The sequence below is a fragment of the Limulus polyphemus genome, unplaced genomic scaffold (assembly GCF_000517525.1).
Source record: "Limulus polyphemus unplaced genomic scaffold, Limulus_polyphemus-2.1.2 Scaffold3415, whole genome shotgun sequence".
Classification (NCBI taxonomy): Eukaryota; Metazoa; Arthropoda; class Merostomata; order Xiphosura; family Limulidae; genus Limulus; species Limulus polyphemus.
The window spans coordinates 99,922-120,789 of record NW_013669025.1 but is presented as its reverse complement, the minus strand read 5'-3'; the positions used below and the strand labels follow the sequence as shown (position 1 = coordinate 120,789).

The 20,868-nt window shown below is 32.8% G+C and overlaps 1 protein-coding gene across 2 annotated transcripts in view; it reads left to right on the top strand.

Moving 5' to 3' along the window:
• The first annotated feature begins 7,663 nt into the window (after nucleotides 1-7,663).
• Nucleotides 7,664-20,868, top strand: part of LOC106469308 (dedicator of cytokinesis protein 3-like) — a 70,085-nt gene continuing 56,880 nt past the window's right edge. For both annotated transcript variants that reach the window (XM_022397789.1, XM_022397788.1), the window contains exons 1-2: nucleotides 7,664-7,937; nucleotides 14,024-14,235. In XM_022397789.1, coding sequence (XP_022253497.1) covers nucleotides 7,689-7,937; nucleotides 14,024-14,235 — 461 coding nt within the window. In that variant the 5' untranslated portion in view covers nucleotides 7,664-7,688. The remainder of the gene's footprint in view (nucleotides 7,938-14,023; nucleotides 14,236-20,868) is intronic.

Below are 20,868 nucleotides of genomic sequence, written 5' to 3'. Positions count from 1 at the left end.
ATAGGCCTCAGCCCACACAGTGTTTCAAATTGAAACACAAAGCAAAACGGGGCTCTTAGTAATTTTGATTTCATTTTCAGTAAGGATTTACTTAGAAAGTGTACTTATTTGAAGTATATGATGTTGAAAATAATACTGTGATTGACAGGTTTTAGGTATGAATGCACCATACTGTAATTGGCATGTTCTGTATTTACTACCTTTCCAAACTTTTATTTCAATCAAAGATATTGGAATGTGAGATGTGCATGTTGGGGATTTACAACTCAACATTAGTCGAACATTTTTTAGTTTTATTATTTACCATTCATTTTGACTAAACGTTGAATTCAACCAGAGCTGTTTTACACCCCTAAACACACAGTATGCATATAATTAACTAGAGCTGTTTTACACCTCTAAACACACAGTATTCATATAATCAATTAGAGGAGCTAATTATATGCATACTGTATGTTTAGGGATGTAAAAAATCTCTAGTTGATTATATGAATACTGTGTGTTTAAAAGTGTAAAACAACTCTAACTGATTATATGAATACTGTGTGTTTAGAGGTGTAAAACAGCTCTAGTTAATTATATGCATACTGTGTGTTTAGGGGTGTAAAACAGCTCTGGTTGATTATATGCCTAGTGTGTGTGTTGAGGGGTGTAAAACAGTTCTGGCTGATTATATGCATACTGTGTGTTTAGGGGTGTAAAACAGCTGTGGTTGATTATATGCCTAGTGTGTGTGTTGAGGGGTGTAAAACAGCTCTGGCTGATTATATGCATACTGTGTGTTTAGGGGTGTAAAACAGCTCTGGCTGATTATATGCATACTGTGTGTTTAGGGGTGTAAAACAGCTCTAGCTGATTATATGCATACTGTGTGTTTAGGGGTGTAAAACAGCTCTGGCTGATTATATGCATACTGTGTGTTTAGAGGTGTAAAATAGCTCTGGCTGATTATATACATACTATGTGTTTAGGAGTGTAAAACAGCTCTGGCTGATTATATGCATACTGTGTGTTTAGGGGTGTAAAACAGGTCAGGTGCATGCTTTATACATTTACTGATATAATCACATGATGATGGGATTTTGAGAATTTAATAATTTCTAAATCTTCAATGAAATGTTAAAACTAAGTTTACATGTAGGTTCAGGGATGTAGGATAAATATACTATGTGACAACACTAAATAATCAGATTTTAGTAAAACTGATATCAGAAGGGAAGTGGTAGAATAAAACATTTATTGATTAGTGATTACTAGAAACAGATCATCTGATGTCTTCGGGAGTGAGATTGGTTAACACCTGTTTTCCAAGGCCGAAAGACCCACTAAGAACAAATGCTAGCCATTCTCACTCTCCTTTCTCAAGATTATCCTATTTTGACCTAATACAAGGCTACAAGTTGATTATATGCATACTGTATGTTTAGGGAGGTAAAACATCTCTTAACTTCAGCATAAAATTTGCCTAGAATGCTGGCAAGATTTCCAACATTGCTTGTAAACTAGACTTATATGGATCAGCATATTTTCACTGTTCTACAAAAAAATGTTGTCTGCAAAGATCTGCTGTGATGCCATGCATGCATGGCAGTGGACTTGACAACTGGGCAGTGTTAATTTAATTTGTTGCCTAACTTTTAAGGCAACTTCAAAAATGTTTGATACAACATGATGCACTGTTGGTCAGTAATGGTAAGGAATTCATGCTAGGTGATAGAATAAACTACTAATTTACAATATTTAGAAGCTTGAATATTTTTTCAGCTTGACTGAAACTCACTTGTGCTGTAATTTTTTCAATAAAGATTTTATGAAATATTATTTAGATACCAATGTATGTTCTGTTGAGATATTTTTCATCCATTTAATGATGTGAAGAAAATAGGAGTGGTGGTATATGCAAGTCTTAATATATAATTAAATGTTTAGAACAGTTTAGATACAAACTTTTTATACAGATATTTAAAAATCAAAGAATGTGGCATACAATTATAGAAATAATTACTGGTATTGATGCTCTCGTCAATCTCCAAGAATATCACAATTTTCACAAGTGTTGCAAGATTCCACATGCATGTCTCATGGCATTTATGCTACAAAGTGTTTTTAATACATATGAAACTCCTCTACCTCACTTTCAGAATTATGGTCCATTTTTACTTCATTATTTCCATTAAGCAACTCCTAGTGTATTGTACATTACTGTCTGGTCAAACATAAAATGAAACTATTGTGAAGATAAATATTTGAAAGAACTATGTCTTTTTAAAAATTTATATATATATGAACCACTGAGGAGTGTGCATCTTAATTTTTGTTAGCCTCAGCTCTTGTATCTCACCTGATAATGCCAGGTAAACCTGGTGAAACGTTGTGAACAAAATAAACAAACGTTTTATTACATACAACAGATAAAAAAAAAAAAATTTGTTCTAAAATTGTTGGGATGTAGGAAGATCAGAAACTAGAAAGCATTTGGGATGGGAGGAAAATCTGCATTTTCCATTCCTGCATTCAACCACTCACAGAGTGGATACATATACAAGTTAGGTGGTGGAATACAGGAATGAGTAATGCAGATTTTCCTCCCATCCTAAATGCTCTCTAGTTTCTGATCTTTCTCCATCCCAACAATTTTAGAACAAACTTTTTTATTGCTAGTTTCTGTACTTTTTGTTTTGTTTTTTTTACAATTAGCATTAGCCATCTATTGATTGATATGTGTATTGGACAATATTAAACAACCAGTATCATTGTATATTTTGGGCTGTAACTAACCTATTGTGGATCACTTGGGGATCTAGGTTGAAAAGACACATCTTAGTTAGTGAAGTGTTTTGGTGTACAGGCTGGAAGTAGGCACACTGTAGTTTATGAGTTACAGATGAAGGAAAGGAAGAAAGAAAATCTCGAACTGGAATCATCCCTACATAGGCATTGCTACTGCACTGCCTGATAATTCACACCATAAAACTAGAAAGTGGAAAATTTAGCAGCAAACAGAATCAGTTCTCTTAGAGTGTTCATGTTTAAGCAAAAACGAGGATTAGAACTTTTGTTAAGATTCCAGGGCAGCATTTATTGCTTCAAGTACAGGGACTTGAGTGAACAGATTTTTTTATATCAAATTTGAGTAATTGAAGAAATTTAATAAATTCTCAGAATTTTTTGATGAACATTGCAGAATTTTTTATGAAAGAGGAAGCATGAGAAACATATTTAGAAAACATCTAATCAAAGAATTTTCCTGGCTTGTAGTTGTAAGCCAAAACAATAAGATGTAAAGGGAAACCAGGTTTATGAAACCAGGGGAGACCATAAATTTGAGAAGTACAGGAATCTGAGGAGTGAAGAAATTGATAGATACCAGTGGAAAGTTGAGAAGTTCTTTCAAATTGTAAAAGAAATTGTTTTAATTCCTTTGGAAGGGATTAAGTTAGTTTCCATTTTTTTTTGGAAATGAGCAACAATAAAACAGAACTCGGCTAATTATTTCTTTATAAAAATTCTTGTTTTCAAGCAGGCAGTGTACTGCCTATGTAGGGATGGCTCGGATTATTCACCAAATGGTATTTTAAATATCTCCTCAACAGGCCATCAGAACCTTACAATACCATACAGTGTTTCCTTTTATAACAATATCTGTGTAATGACTGAGTCACAAGTTCTGGGAATGTCTGTAAATATCATAGTAAAACATTTGGATTTCTTGTTCTTTCTTCTGCTTCTTTTTTATTACATAACTCAGGAATCAAAACAATGGTGTTAACCAATTTCACTGAGGAGACATAATTTCAAACAAGTAGTAATTAAAAACAAAATCATAATTCTGATGTAAACAATGTTATCATTATCCCTAGAAGTTAGCTTTCTTACAGAAAGTTGGTGTTCAGGGTGAAACAGGAATTACCAGCCAATATCAGATTAATCATAAATATTACAGTTGGAACCTCATTCTATTTAGGACTTGGTTATAAATACAACCTTCCTATGTCTATTGAAAAATTCCATTAAAAAACAAACAAATAAGTAAATAAAAACTTTTCAAAAAAGGAAATAAATGTAGGGATGGCTAATATCAATCCTTTAAAAACAATGCAATCAAGATAGTAGGGATGGCATTTGTCATCATCCCTACATAATAGCACAGAAAATAATTAGCATATAGCAATATATATAACTATTCAATCACAACTGAGTTTAATTTATCCTATTTTTGTCCGTTAACATTCTACTGCACTGTGTGCCTATGCTATTATGTAGGGATGATGTAAATGTCATCCTTACTATCTTGTTGGCATGGTTTTTGATGAACTGATATCAGCCATCCCTACATTTAATTCCTCTTTTAAAAAGTTGTTTCTTTATTTGTATTACTGAAGTCAACTTGCAATTTGCTGTACCAGGAAGAAAATAATTAAATCAACACTACATGACAACAAAAACCAACTTTCTAGACTTGATAACATAAAAATCACCTACTTTGGTCCTTAAAAATTGGAGACTTGACAACATGGTGCATACATTTAAGTTTGGCCTGGACCAGAGGGATAGGAAGGTCACCAGGAAGTTGTCCCACCGTGTCTCTAATAACAACAGCCACCTCTTGCACATGCAGAACTTCCAACAGCTGTTCAAACACTGCACTAAGACTATTAACTAGAGATATCTAGATAAAGAAATAAATATATACACACATCAGGTGCAAACAACAAAATTAACATCCTCACAACTAAAAAAAAACAATTTCTCATAGCCTTGAAACTAGCCACAGGAATATTCTTTGATGTAATATTTTTATTGCTTTAATCAAAAAATATTCGACAAAATAAAATCAAAGTTCTAGTAAGTGATTCTAGTAATTTGGAAGTGCTAATGATAACAAACATCAAAATCTTCATCACGAAATAATTTTGATTTTCTAACATTTCAGGTACCTTTGTTTCAATTGATAATACATACAAAAAGATGCTTTGAAGTCTTAAAATGATATACAATTTTTAACTTCACTATAGCATCAATTGTAGATATGTAACAAAATAAATTACCTATTCCCCAAAAATATTTTATTTGTTTATTTTTTCAATAATGATAAACCAAAATAAAACATATTTAATGGTACCCAAATATAAAAATAAATTTAATATTTAACTTGAAAAATACTTCACATACTTCGTTTAATTCACATCTATGACAACCTACTAAAGCTTTAACTATACTTAATAGGATGATGGTATTGTCATGCTCAATAGTTACTTAATAATATCAGGAAATTTAACTGTAATTTTAATAAATAAAAAAGACAATTTTCTTTCATGGTGAGTTCACTAACCAAACATTATAAGAGTACCTCAAGTACTACTTATTTTCTTAAATTTGATGTCTAAATATTTGTAATGCTAAGAATCCTTTTGTGTAAGTATAAATAGCTTCTGTGAAAAATATTATTAATTTGTAGATTGTAAATGTGGTAGTAATGAAATACAACTTACATAAAGCAAGTTACACACCTCTTAGCAGATCTACCTAACAGAGAAGCTGTATATATTTTTACACCAACCCTATTTACAGTACACAATTCATAAAGCCTGCATAAGTATCTATTATAATAATACTCAGTTTTTGTCTGTCCTGTAAATGTTTACACACCTTACTATTTAAATGTGCCAGTGCATGCATTTCACTTCAACAGATGTAAACAAGAGTCAAATGTAAATATACTTTAGTAGACATTTTAGACACCATATTAAAAGCTTAAAGTTTTTAAAAAGGTTATAAAACTGTAATGTTTTTATACGTTAAAAGTGGTAGCATTTATTAAAAAAATAATAGTTTTTTTTTAAAAACTCCAGTTTCTCAGTACTACCTTTAAAAATTACATCAACAAAGATATAACCAAACCCTCACGTATAGTCCCAGGGAAAGTCATGTTCTTGTTGCAAGGAAAGTAGTTTTATTTAAAATTGTGTTCTATTATAAAGAAATAGTTGTTCAAATACCACAGTTATTTTACTACTTGTCTAAATCTTGAATACCCAAACTGTGAAATTTGTTATGGATTTTTGTTTGTGGTACCATTCAATAGATGACGCAGAACTTTTGGTTACATACAAAGATACCGACACACATTCTATGTCCATTACAGTAGTATTGAGAATAACGCAAAGGAAATTTGAAAATTTTCAGATCAAAAAAGCATTTTAAATCTTAACATGAAAACCACTTTGCACTCAGAACAGTCAATGCTCTAACCCCGTATACTTACAGACAAAGTTGAAGTAAAAATATTTTATTAAATTGATCTATTTTTTGTCTACAAATGACTTCAAATGTTTACTGAAAGCTTGTCAAATTTTGTGAACATACATTAATTACTTTCAAGAGTTACAGTATATATACCATCATGGTTACAAGGTCATGCAGAATACACAAGCCTGATGCAATAGGGTTAACAAAAACCTTTAGAAATAACAATCTGTCATCAAATTCTTTTTCTGCCAAGAATCTTACGTTTGGGTGTATCTGGTTTAGATAAGAGAAAAACTTGTGAATTACATTAAGTTATTGAAAGCTAAAAAAATGTCATCAACATACTGAAACCCAAAAATTGGCTTACAAAGTGAATTTGAGATGGCAAGTTCTTCAATTCTTATCATGAATATATTGGCAAGTACTGGAAATACAGGACTTCCCATACTTATGCCTTCAATTTGGATACTAGCAATCCAATTTAGCTACAAAGCTTATGATTGATAGCATGCATGAGTAAATAAATCATGTGATACGATCAAATACTTATGCACAACAAGCATTACTAATTTCAATATATAGTGTTGATGCTACACACCAGAAATCAGGTATTATCACACAAAGTCAGATTTCCCAACTAAGGCTATCACCATGAAAATCAAATTCACAAAAAATGTAATTTTATATCATATCAATTCCATTCAAGGAACTGTGAACTATCTATACTACACAATAAATCACCTATAACTAAAGATTAACTGAATATTTGATCCAACTATATATTGCACAATTTGATGAAATCTGATACAGTTTGATATTAATTTTGTGAGAAACCAGATAGCAGTAATAAGACAAATAATATATATAGTTTAAATAAGCATTATGACAACCTTTTATGTTGTCAGTGTATGCAAACAAGTGGCCACAGTAGCAACAGTAACGACAAGCATAACCCAAACAACAGTCTAAGCAGGGTATCAGGGGCTGTAAAGCACTTTCTAACACAACAACTACTTACTCGTGCAGAACTGTACATCCCTGTATACATCCTTATTAAATTTCCAGAGAACAATGACAAAGTAGTTAGTTTAACACTACACTATAATGAAGTGGTAGCTTAAGCATGTATCACCAGATATCTGAAATCCAACCAAAACTACTATTTCCACACAAACAGCACTATAAATCAAAAATATTATCAATGCAATATAAGAACAATGAGCATCTAAAAAAAATCTTTATTATAGTTATCCAACATTAAGTTCATTTTACACTATCATGTAACTCGAGTGAACCTTATATAGTTAAGTATTAATGTTAAGTAAACAAAAGTTGCATGAAAGATGTGAAAAAAAGTTTTTGGCTTTCATTAAGTCTAAAATATTTATTAATTGTTGCCGTGTGTTGTAGAATCTCGGCAGGATTTGTTGGAGGTCTTCATGTGGCACCTTCAGGATCATATGTCCCATCAGCAAGAGTTGCGTCTGTGTTCTGACCTGCTTGGTGAAATTCTTACCTTTCTGTATCAAGAGAAAGACCAACGGCAACAGAGTCAAAATTTGAATGGAATCAGTGCCTTAAGTTTTTCTGACAATTCAGTAACCCAAGAGGCAGATATTTTGGTCATTGGCATCCTGGAAACTCTCATCCGCAGTGTAAGAGACATTGACAGGACATCCACTGTTGTTGTGAGTGTTAATGATATTTGTTTATATTTCTAATACTATAACATTGATAGGACATCCTTTGTTTCCACAACTGTTGAAGTTAAATGGTTGGTGATGTTTAGTATAACTTAAGTTCAAGACATTAATGAGACACTATTACAAGAGTGGTTTAAGCTTAGTTTTGGGTAATATATATTTAGCATGTTTAATATAAATGTCAAGAAAAGATATGTTTCTGGAAGTGTTTAAATTGGTTTTTGAAACTATACCAGTTTTAATAATTTATAGCATGAAAAGACTACAGGACATGGAAATTATTGTCAATGTATTGAAGTTTGATATATAATGTAGTTTTGAACATCTAAAATAATCACAAGGCATTTATGTCCTGAAAATGCTACATGTTGAGTCTTTTATATGTTCTTAATCTAGTATATGTAACGTAGAGAAGTTGATACAAGATTTATTGTTTCTGGAGTATCTTAGAAATTAAAGAATAGATATTAGCCAAGTTTAATATTTTTTTTTTATTTCAACAAGATGATGTTTTGAGTTACTGCTCTTCATCAGATCGTAAAGCTTAGAACAAATGCATGTACACAAATTGAAAGTTGTGGAACATTTTGAACATTAATGATAAAATATCTCTGCAACATTACATCTTTTACATAAATATTACAAGTCATTAAAAAAATATCAAGAATAAAGAGAAAGATGAGAGAATACAGATTAAAATTAAATTGAAACAAATTATCGAAAGAAAGAAATTCCATAAGAAAAAAAAGTTCATTTGCACCAAATGGCTGTAGGGTTCCCTGAGTTCATTTGAACCAGATGGGTGTAGGGTTCCCTGAGTTCATTTGAACCAGATGGGTGTAGGGTTCCCTGAGTTCATTTGAACCAGATGGCTGTAGGGTTCCCTGAGTTCATTTGAACCAGATGGCTGTAGGGTTCTCGGAGTTCATTTGAACCAGATGGCTGTAGGGTTCTCGGAGTTCATTTGAACCAGATGGCTGTAAGGTTCTCGGAGTTCATTTGAACCAGATGGCTGTAAGGTTCTCGGAGTTCATTTGAACCAGACGGTTGTAGGGTTCTCGGAGTTCATTGAACCAGATGGCTGTAGGATTCCCGGAGTTCATTGAACCAGATGGCTGTAGGATTCCCAGAGTTCATTTGAACCAGACGGTTGTAGGGTTCCCAGAGTTCATTTGAACCAGATGGTTGTAGGGTTCCCAGAGTTCATTTGAACCAGATGGTTGTAGGGTTCCCAGAGTTCATTTGAACCAGATGGTTGTAGGGTTCCCAGAGTTCATTTGAACCAGATGATTGTAGGGTTCCCAGAGTTCATTTGAACGAGATGGTTGTAGGGTTCCCATATTGTAGATTAATTTTCTTTCTAGTCAGTGTCCATTGGAGCACTTGTAAGTTCGAGAATCGAAGTTCTTCAAATGTATGGTTGTTGGTGAAATGTTTGGTGCATGTGGATACAATGGGTTGGTCTGGATGTCCTTTGTGAATTTTGGGAAGAAGATAAAAACATAGGAATTATAGGTTCATTTAGAATTAGATTCTTGACTTTTGTGGGTAATTCGTTATCAGCGAACATATATTTTCAATTGTTGATGTTACTAGGTTCTTGTTGAAGTTGGGAATTGGGTTATCTTGAAGAGGGGTGTAGAAAGTACTGTTGTTGTTTTAAAGCTTCAGTTATATATAAATTTTTATGCCAAATTACAGCAAATTATTTAAGGCTAATTGTTCATTGTGAGAGAGATTCTTAGACTGTGATTAACAATATAGTCAGTTGCTTGTGGCTGTGTTAAAAGCAGATGACCTTTATCTGTTGATACTGTCTTGCCACAATAACAAGATACCTGCCCCAAAACTAGATCAATTCAAAGCCATAGTGGTAAAATATGCTTGTGTTCAGGTGATGAGAAACAGACATCTTAAAGCAGGCTTGTATGTCAAAAGTCCAGTAAGGTACATTTCACCCTTAGCATGGAATAAAACAACTCAATTGAAATTGTGTCAAAAACATGTGTAACAGTATATTTTTTACATATAAGTCATGCCTTGCTCTGCAGCTAGATCTGGAACCAGATCTAATCCCGTAATCATTTTCATCCATGTGGCAATAGCGGAAGCATGGTGTGAGTAGAGCTGTAATGATACAATATGTTTTGTGATATGTGGGTCATGATACATGATATGATATCAGTTCTTTTGAGTTTGGCAACAACCTGTTGGACATTTGGTTTATTACTTTTGGTGATTGGATTAGTATCCAGCAAACTTGATGTTAAAATTCCAAGTACACTGAGTAATATGCTGATTTCTAAAATATTTCTTGGGAAATAACGTTTTAATGCTTGAATGACCATTATTTTGATGGAGCCAAGTTTATTTGTACACGTGCAGCAAATAGTCATGGACAGGAATTGAGCATACTGGAGGTGTTGGTAGACAAGTACACATGCTTTCTGAGGGGATGTGGTATTGACAGGCTTTTGTATCGTGGGATCTACAGTACAATGGTCATAATACTATATGCATATAGTGGGGGAAAATATCATGTTGCATTGTAGAATCTTTACAGTGCAAGGTGTTAGCATAAATAAGCATGGATTGATGTACTGACTTCCACATCATGCAGAGTGGTGTCATAATGCCACATGTTAAAGGGACTATGTTTTATAACCATTTGTATTAATTGTGAATTTTTCTTCTCATCATTCAAATGTATAATTTTAGTGAAGAAACGAAATAATCCATGAATGATGTAGGTGGCTACTTTATTCTTTGATGATCTGCTATTCTACTTGCAGTAGACTAGTTTTGCCAAATGCAAACCCCGAAAACTTTTTGTGTTTCCATGCACTGTTGAAGTTGGCTCTGACATCAACCTTATAGATGAAAATACTTGCCCCACTGATATAAATTGTTTGACAACATTCTTTGAAGAGTGATTAACAACTTATAATGGAGTGAATAATCATTAGACAGGGTTCAAAGGGCAATAAAACAATAAAATTTAAGTATAGATAGATGTATACTATTATGAGTTTAAAGCTATTGAAGATAAATGTAGTTTCATATTACAATTTTAAGTCATTTGTTAAAAAAAAGGGTAATTTAGATTTATTTGTATAAAGTTATGGTAGAGAAAATAGCAGATAAAACATATAGTTTTACTGAAAAAATAATGTTTGAAATTTATTTAGGAGGTTTTTAGAGATTATATAAAATCAATTTGTAATTTTTGAGATGAAAAAAGTATTTTTAATCTTTATGTGTAAATCATTTTGCATTCAGACTAGTAAAGAAGATTATATATTCATGGACAAATCTTTAGTAATAATACTTCATTGAAAAAGTCTGATTTTTTCTGTACAAAAGGCTTGTAATGTTTACTTAGTCTGCCAAATTTTGTGAAGATACACACATTGTATTGGCCCGGCATGGCCAGGTGGTTAGGGCACTCGACTCGCAATCTGAGGGTCGCGGGTATCGAATCCTCATCACACCAAATATGCTCGTCCTTTCAGTCGTGGGGGTGTTATAATGTGATGGTCAATCCCACTATTCATTGGTAAAAGAGTAGCCCAAGAGTTTGTGGTGGGTGGTGATGACTAGCTGCTTTCCCTCTAGTCTTACACTGCTAAATTAGGGACGGCTAGCGCAGATAGTCCTCGTTTAGCTTTGCGCGAAATTCAAAAACAAACATATTGTATTAAAAGCTATGTATGAAAACTATAATGAGTACAAAGTGGTTACGAGGTCAATCAATTCAACTGACCCATTGTTGAGAGAGTTAAAGCTAATTTCTATGCACTTTTTATAAAAATCTCTAAACTGGAACAGTATTACTATTCATGGTATTACTACAAGTGTTGAAGGTAAGCTTTTTATATGCTTTTTTGTAGCACATTGACCATAGATACATTTAAAAGGATATAAGTAGCATTGGTTTAACTGTTGAAGTGAAGTATTTTATGGATAGTTTTTTTTTGTTGAGTCTATTAAGTACTTTATTTTAAGCATTTCTAAAAGAAATGAATCTGAGGCTGGTCAAAATTGAAACACACATGCTTCAACCAGCAATGCTTCCATGTCACAATCTGTAGTTTTTGCTTCATTGGTTACAAAGTGTGGAATTTGGCAGGATTTTTGAGTTACAATAATTCGTTTGTTTAGGGCAAGATCTGTATATTTCTATCTTTTAAGATTTTCAATTATAGAATCTTTAAGGGTGCAATTAAAACCTAAAGAAATTTTTTCTTAGCAAACGCCATCAGGAAAATCAATAAATTGTGCTTGTACACTTGTTTTATCAGTCCATTGAATGTATCTGATTGTGTGTTTGATAATAAACTGCTAGTCACTGTCATGCACCTTTCATACTAATAATTTTTGAATTTCAATATGGTAATAAGAAAATGGATGGACAAAAACTTGTTTTACAAACTGACCTAATACTTTTGTTATTTTTATATATGTTTTTATGTTAAACTTGTATTTTATATAATTAAAATACTTGTATTTATATATGTTTATTGTTTTTGTAATAACCAATAATACAAATACGACAAAAGTGATGTTGTATTTGAAACTTCTTTTTTATTTCTTAAAAACTGTTGATAACAAAAGATGAAAAATTGATATTCATTCCACAGTAAGTGCTGCAAATGTGTGATTATGATAATCAAACTAACTTTTATTTCATTATATTTCTGTACTTTTGTTAAATAAATAGTGGGAAGTTCATTTTTGAACAAAATCCTTGAGTTTTTGAAGCTATTAGAAATTTCTTGCACGTCAAAAAGTATGTTTTAACATTCGATGACGAGGAACCCACTTTGAGACTAATAATGGCTGGAGACGGCTTAAATGGGTAATGAAGAAAAACTTTAATATAAGCTTAACATGACAGTTAACATGACTGTGAAAAATTGAAGCGGCTTTTTTTTTTTCCTTTTGTAATTTTAAAAATACTGATGATTATTTGATGTTTTAAAAGCTGGTAAATGAATTTTTATTCATGAAATTTTGTGAAAATCTTATCATTTTCTTTAATTTGACTTATGTTACAATGATCATAATTTTTTCATATATTTGTTTCTCAGTAGTAAAACTTAAGCTTAGGGAAGATGTAGATTGTAATTCCTTTATTAATCAACACTCCTAATACCTATTGAAAATGTTGGAATACTACTATTCAAGCAACCCGATGGCTCAGCGGTAATTATGAGGGTTTATTGCACTAAAATTGGGGTTTCCATACTTTTGGTGGGTACAGGACAGAAAGCCCATTGTGTAGCTTTGTGCCTAACAAACAAACAAACAAGCAAATATTGATCACGTGGGAAGTATAACAATAGCACTTGTGCTAACTGGAAACATTTGAACAAACTGAATGCTAAAAGTATTTAAATGATAAATTGTGTATGCATTATTAATGTTGTATTGTAATAAAAAAAATAATTCCTTCATTATTTTTGCTGAAAAAGTTTTACTTTAAATATTGTGTACCTCATTTATTTATTTATTTTTGCTCTAATCCATTGTTTACTGTGTACGAGGTGTTTGTGAAAAACAAAACACTATAATATTAGACTCTTCTATTTTTCCTCTCCTTTATTGATTTCTTCAACTGCTTTCGTGACTTTGTATGTTTTTTCAAATGTACAAATATGTAATTCACTCTTTGTATAAATTAAGTATAGTAAAATATGCTCAAAAAGTATATCCACTACACTTTATTTTCCTTTTTTCATTAAAATCTCACTGTAATTATACTTTCTCTTGTTATTATAGAATTGCAATTTAATATCTCTTACTAACTTATTTTATCGTCCTTTTTGTGAGTCTTTGTAATAGTTTTTATGGCTTCACAATTCCAACTGACTTTACACAACCACCACTACCAGTACTGTCCTCTTACCTCTATGTAAACTAGTATTAAAACAATTTATAAAATATCTTTTGAAAAATAATCTTTTATGTTTTATATTACATGCCTCAGTAAGGAAAAACATTAAAATATGGTTCTTTTGGAATTTTAATATTTGTTAAGCTTGTAATTATTCGTTTATTATTTCTTTTAGGGTCCTATGGTTGCAAATTTAGTGGCTTTACTTCGTTTAATGGAAGAACGACACTACTTACATCTGTGGAAGAAGTTTGATGACAGGTGTCAGATTAGGGATCGCAAGAAATTAAAAGATTTTCTACTTCAAGTATTTCTTGTGTTTCGGGATCTTGTAAAACAAGATGTATTTCCTCGAGACTGGGTTGTTATGAAGATGGTTACCAATCAGTAAGTTGGAACTGCCTTTTTATCAGTTATTAAGAATGCCTCGGAGGCTGTTTTTTTTTGGTATCATGCTTATTTTATTCTCTTAAATTCTGGACTGATGTAACTTAGTGATGTAAAGAGCACTTTTAAGAATTTCAAAATAATTTCATCAAACATTGTAGGAACAATATCTAGGTTATGGATGTGTATAAATTAATTAGAAGCCAACCTTTAATTTTTTGAAGTTACCTTTTCTGAACTTGGCATTTTCTACCTACAATGTGGCCACAATGCATTATCAACTCTTACTACAGTTTTCAGTAAAATTGCACTACAGATAAATCATAATGGTCTCCCTTTTTTATAGGCAGACTTTATTGAACTAAGATTTTATTAAATTATTTTATTATTGCTAGTTTGTGCATTTGACTTGTGTGTTGTGAAAAAAAAAACACATTATAAATATAATGGAAGTTGCTTAATTTCATGTGAGGATTGAGACACTTTGTCATACATACAATTAACAGCGATTACATCACAGATTATGTTTTCTATTTTACCTCTGGCATAAAAGAAGAAAAACCTGAATAATTAAAAAGATCTGCTGTATAATATTGTATAATAAGTTAGACACAATGCTATAATATTATTCATACCACTCAGTTGAGAGTAGGATGGTGGTATTCTGCAGGTGTCGCTGGTGTATAGCACTTCTTACTGCAGATCTCATTCACAATTCCAGATGCCACCTGGTTTTGGTTGTTGCACTGTGCTATATTTCTGTTTATATATCTTTTTTTCAATGGTGTGACACCCTGCCTACTGCAGAACTGATGATGAATTTCAGATGCTGCCAGGTTTTGGTTGAAGCACTCTGCCATGTCATAAATATGTATATATAATCTACCTGTAATTGCAGTTTGCCCCTCAGGTTGAGACGTTCCTCCTCCGAATGTACATTCCCGGTGGGACCAGATCCACCGAGCACTGATATCCAGCAGATTGAAGGAAGGTGTAAAGCCCTGGTGGGATGACATCTCTGGTCCAAAACCTGATGGCAATGGGTAAAGTACTTCCAGCCAGTCCGCAGTAGGAAGAGGATATCAGGCTGTACACAAGTGGGAAAACATGTGCTGCATCCAGCTACAACCAACATCAGATCTGCCAGGAAGCAAGATCCAGCAGATGGTAGGAATAGGGATCACAAACCTGGGGTGCATCTCCAAAACCTGGCGGCAGTGAGTATAAGTCATCCAATCCACAGTAGGAAAAGAAAAACTGGCCAGAACACATGTGAGGACTTATTTAGCTGTACCATCTCCAACCAATACTGGAGTTGGTTGGGTTGGAAATGGTGATGTATTTTGGTATGGAAGCTCGTCTTCCCTACCAATTCCCATTTTGAGGTGAAGAGGTAGGTGCTCCTATACCTACTGCGGATCTGGTGTACCATTCCAGATACTGTCTGGTGTTGGTCAAACTACCACTACGATCTGTTGCATCCTAGCCACTCGACACCCAAGATTCCCATTCATAGGTCATACATGTTCTGGGATTCCTTCATGTTTCCATCTTTTATGTTCACGGCATTGTCTTAAAAGAGCAAGGAGTATACCTGGATCATGAGGGGGTCACCTGCTGAGGTGTGATGTTTTCTCTTTTGATTCCACACCTTCTTGTCTCTCATTGGGTGCTTCTTAAAGGAGAATCATATTTTTTTATTGGCCATCCACCAGTCAGTTTTAGGATTCTAGCTATTTTGTGAGAAGAGGTAAGATATCATATTGGAAGTTAGCATTTTCCTACACTGAAAATGTATTTCTGATAGATACTTACCTTCTCTCACATTTCCCACCCAGCCTCCCCACTTCCAGTGATTAATGAGTGCAGATGAGAAGAGGGTGCTGGTTAGGATAGGAGTGGTGTCATGCTCCTATTGGTGGAGAGCTGCTGCATGATCACTTGCATGTGGATATAAAGAAGCGGGAGGCAGATGGCTAGTGGGATGCATTAAAAATTTATGCCGATAGAGGGCAGTGCTAGTTGAGAAAAGCTATTTGGTGAGAGGAGGTAAGTATCTATCAGAAATACATTTTCAGTTTAGGAAAATGCTAACTTCTGTTACAAATTGAAGTCATTCTAGTAACAAAAATAGAGCAATTTAGATTTATTTCATTTTTTCTGTGGTGGTTACAAAGTCAGTCAAATTGACAGAGTCCATAATGTTAGGATAGAGAAAATAACATATAAATATGAAGTTTTTAAAAAAAACTTTTGATATTCATTTAGAAAGTTCTAGTGGTTAGGCAAATGAAATTTGAAAACTTTAAGATGAGAAAAAGTACTTAACATAAAAATCACCTTGCATTCAGACTAGTCATGGACTCCATAAATTCACAGATAACTATTTAATAAAAATACTTTCTTAAAAGAAATATGACTTTTTGTGTCCAAAAGACTTGTACTGTTTGCTGAAAGCTTGCCAAATTTTGGAAGATATACTTACTATATTTCATGTTATAGTTTGTATAGTTTTATGTTCACATGTGAGCCTGGCATGGCCAGGTGGATAAGGCGCTCGACTCACAATCTGAGGGTCGGGGGTTCGAATCCGCATCCCACCAAACATGCTCGCCCTTTCAGCCGTGGGGGCGTTATAATGTGACGGTCAATCCCACTATTCGTTGGTAAAAGAGTAGCCCAAGAGTTGGCGGTGGGTGGTGATGACTAGCTGCCTTCCCTCTAGTCTTACACTGCTAAATTAGGGACGGCTAGTGCAGATAGCCCTCGTGTAGCTTTGCGCGAAATTCCAAAACAAACAATGTTCACATGTTGGTTACAGAGTTGGTCAAAATGACCAGGCCCATATACAGATAGTTAATTTCTGTGTGTAACTGTAATTCATGATCAAGTATTTGAGGTTCATAGATAATTATTAAATAGTTCCTCAATATAAATATTTATCTAAAAATTAAAACATGTTTCAGATGGAAATAGTGTATTTAGTTTAACTAAAATCTAGTTATGTTGTTTCGTTACCAGTTTTATTTAACAATTTATTGATTACCAGATACTAAAATATGATGTATTTGTTAACAAATGAGTCAGTAATAAACATTTTTTTCCTTGGTGCAGTTTTTTTCTATCAGTTAAGGAAGGTTAGGTGTACCTCTATAAGTGCTTGGATTATCTGTTTATTTCACATTCAATATTATTGAGTTATATTTTAAGCCAAAACAGTCAAAGTTTTTTCATTGTTACTATACTAACAATGCTGCAAGTATTTGTGATGTTTAGTTCATACAGATTAGAATAAAATGTTGCAGGTGTATAAAATTTTAAATGCTGAATAGTTTTTTGCCAAAGTTATATGTGATGGTTAATTAATTTTTCCTTTAAAATTGCAAAGATGTTTTGAATAACCATTTGGTTTGGGTATTAAAATAAGGTGTGTTGTTTTAATATAAGGCTGATTTAAAATAAAGTTTAGGTCCACTGTTATGGAACAACAACAAATTTACATGGATAAAAGTTTTGACACTTTCAAGTGTGCTCTTCAATCCATCATTTGATTGTGAGAGAAACACGTACACTGTTTATTTTATAACAAAAGTTCCAAGTCCATTAACAGTATATGATATTAGAAAGGGATTTAACTTAAAGTGAGCTTCAAAAAGTGTTGAAGTTTTGCATCCTTTGAGTTGTTTTCCATAATTTTTTGTTTTGACATTATTTATAGTTTTTATATTATTTTGGTTATTTCCAGTTGATTTTATTATCAAGATTCCTCGTATAGAAAAATTATGTTATTTGTTTCACTGTTTTTAACACCCTTTTTATGTTCTGCAGGCTTGTTCAACGTAAGACATTTTTGACATAATTGGAATATTTATAAACAACTTTGAGATTGTTATTTTTAAGACATTTCCCTAAAGCCACAATATTAGAAATGAATTTTATAGAAATATTTTATTTTTAATTTCATATGCAAATGTTGCTATTTGCTGGTTACTCTTCCTAAAAAATGTTTTCCTTAATTTTGATGGGCATTTTTGATTAAGCCTTTAGAATTTTTTAACCATTTGAAAATTGTATAAATATTTTTGTTTTCCTCAATAATGGGTTTAGTGATGACATGCTGTAAGCTATTAAAAACATTGAAGCTATAATTGTTGCTTTAACTGTTTTATGGTGCCATGAGAAAAAGTGCAAGTAGCTTAAGGGTTTGTTGGGTTTTTTTATAGATTAAAAGAACAGGTCCAGTTATGTTATTTTACAATGAGAAAATACTTAGTGATTCCTCATTGTTTTGTAGAAGCCTTAAGAAAATTAAAAAAGAATAAAGATATTCTAGTAATTAAAACTGACAAGACAAACCAAATTATCATCCTGGATAGATCTATTTACCAAACTAAACTGAAGAATTTACTGCAGGATGAAAATGTGAGAAACTTGGGGCTAACCCACTTTCCAAGAAAATATCAGATTGTAACAGCTCTTACCCATCTTCTAGATGGTTATCCATATATATATAGCTCCCTTAGACCTATAATTTCAATTGTAAGGTAATTTACTTATCTGTTATCCAAATGACCAGCACAACATCTGTCTCCTGCTCTGGAAATGCTCTCATCATCACATATACTGAATAATATAGATTATGCTGATGAAATAGAAAAAACTAACATGAATAAAGAAAAGATGGTCAGTTTTGATGTTAATTCTTTGTTTACAAAGGTACAATCAATGGAACAATAAGACTTATTAATAGTGTTTACACCAGGTACCTGCCCAACAACTTTATTATACAGTTCCAAAATCACTACGTTGATCCGTCAAAGCAGTGAATAACATCAAACTGCATGCATTCATTTCTTTCTTTTTTTCACGGCATTCCAACTTTCCTAGGTCTTCTAAGTGTAAATGTTGAGAATGGAATGGCGTATATATTTTTTGTATGTTAAGGGGAAAAAAAGAAAAAGATTTCACCAAAGCTTTCCTGTGTGTGTGTGTTTTATTTTTCATGCATTCTTTTCTCTCTGATAATACCGTAAGCCTTATTCCCACCGCTGATAGTGTACTGCTATTGTTTACTGGATACAGTGTAATATACACATAACCTTACACAGTTGTCAGCTTGCGTACTGAGGCTTGTGATGTTATGCACAAAGCCTGTATGCAGTGTGGCATGCCACTTCATGAGTAATGTACACTCGTCTCCGAACATGCACCTTCATTGTGCATTCACAAAGTCCGTTGGTTGGTACAGTTTGGGTTATACTGTAAACAATACCATTATGAATTGTTGTGCCTAATCACATAATTTCTGTATAGGTGACAGAAATTGGAAGCTTGTGATTGGCCAAGTAATAATATCACTGTGACACTCATTTGAAGGTTGCTGTAAAATATCTGACTCTAAAATAAGGGAGGGACCATAGACGTAACTAACATGAGCAATAAGCACGTTTACCCATAGCTTATAGTTGGAAGTTACAACTGCTCTGTAAGCTGCAAACCTTTGCTTGTGTCTATGAGGGAAAAATTAAAAAAGGCATGCAAAATACAGTTAACTTGGAACCGACACTGAACACATAGGAAAAAAATTAGCGTGACAAACAGCACAGCAAGCAGTAAATCCATTTTAACTAACTACTATGAGCTAGGCGAGGCATAGGCCTATACTGAAAATATGAATGCTTCAGTTTCTACCAAATTTACGAAGCAACAAATATTGGCAACCCAACCCTAGGGTAACATTTCTTTTAGTTTTCGTTGACCTTTAACAGGTAGTAAACTGATGGGTACCCAACAGTTATTGAGCCGTGGGTACCCAGGTCAGAAATTTCTACATGGTGTAAACATTACTTCTTAAAAAGAAAATTACCTGAATTAATATTTTGTTCTTATGTTGGTCCATACTTTCATCTCCTTAGTGGAATTATGTGTTGAAAAATAATGTATTCACATGCACAGAACAATATTCCCAACAACAATATGGAAGGCTTATGGGAAACCCCTTATCCTCAATTCTATGTGAATTACATCTTACAGTGTATATGAATACAAATGAAATCCTCTGGTTCTAATTTGTTTTCTGTTTGACCAAACTATAGAAATGATTTTCAAGACATTTTTAAGAAAATTAACAAGCTTCACAGTATTAGTAAAATTAAAGTCAAGTGTGAAACCAATAATTTGCTTCCATTTTTAGGCATTTTCATAACTAAAGCAGAAACAGGACCTGTTCGTTCTATTAAAAATATAACATACCCTTTAAGCTATGTTCACTTTTTTCTTGTGCCACCATAAAATGATTAGAACTTCAGTTGTAACTTCTATGTTTCTAAGAACTTATTGAATCAAGGTGTCCAGCCACTGGGAAAAATATGAAAATATTTTCCCTGCAGGTAAAATACAAGGAATTTGAAAATTTTGTAAAAATTTGATGGACCTAAACTTTATTTTAGATTACACGATATTGCATATTTATTTACTATACACCTGGAAAAAAGTTAAGCACCCCCGTGTTTTTTTCAAGTGATTCAGATTCGACGTTCTTGTGACTGATTATAAATTACCATTTCAATCTAAACGTGTTTATCAAATGAAAATTATGCATTTATTGGGCACAAGAAAACAAGATTAATCACC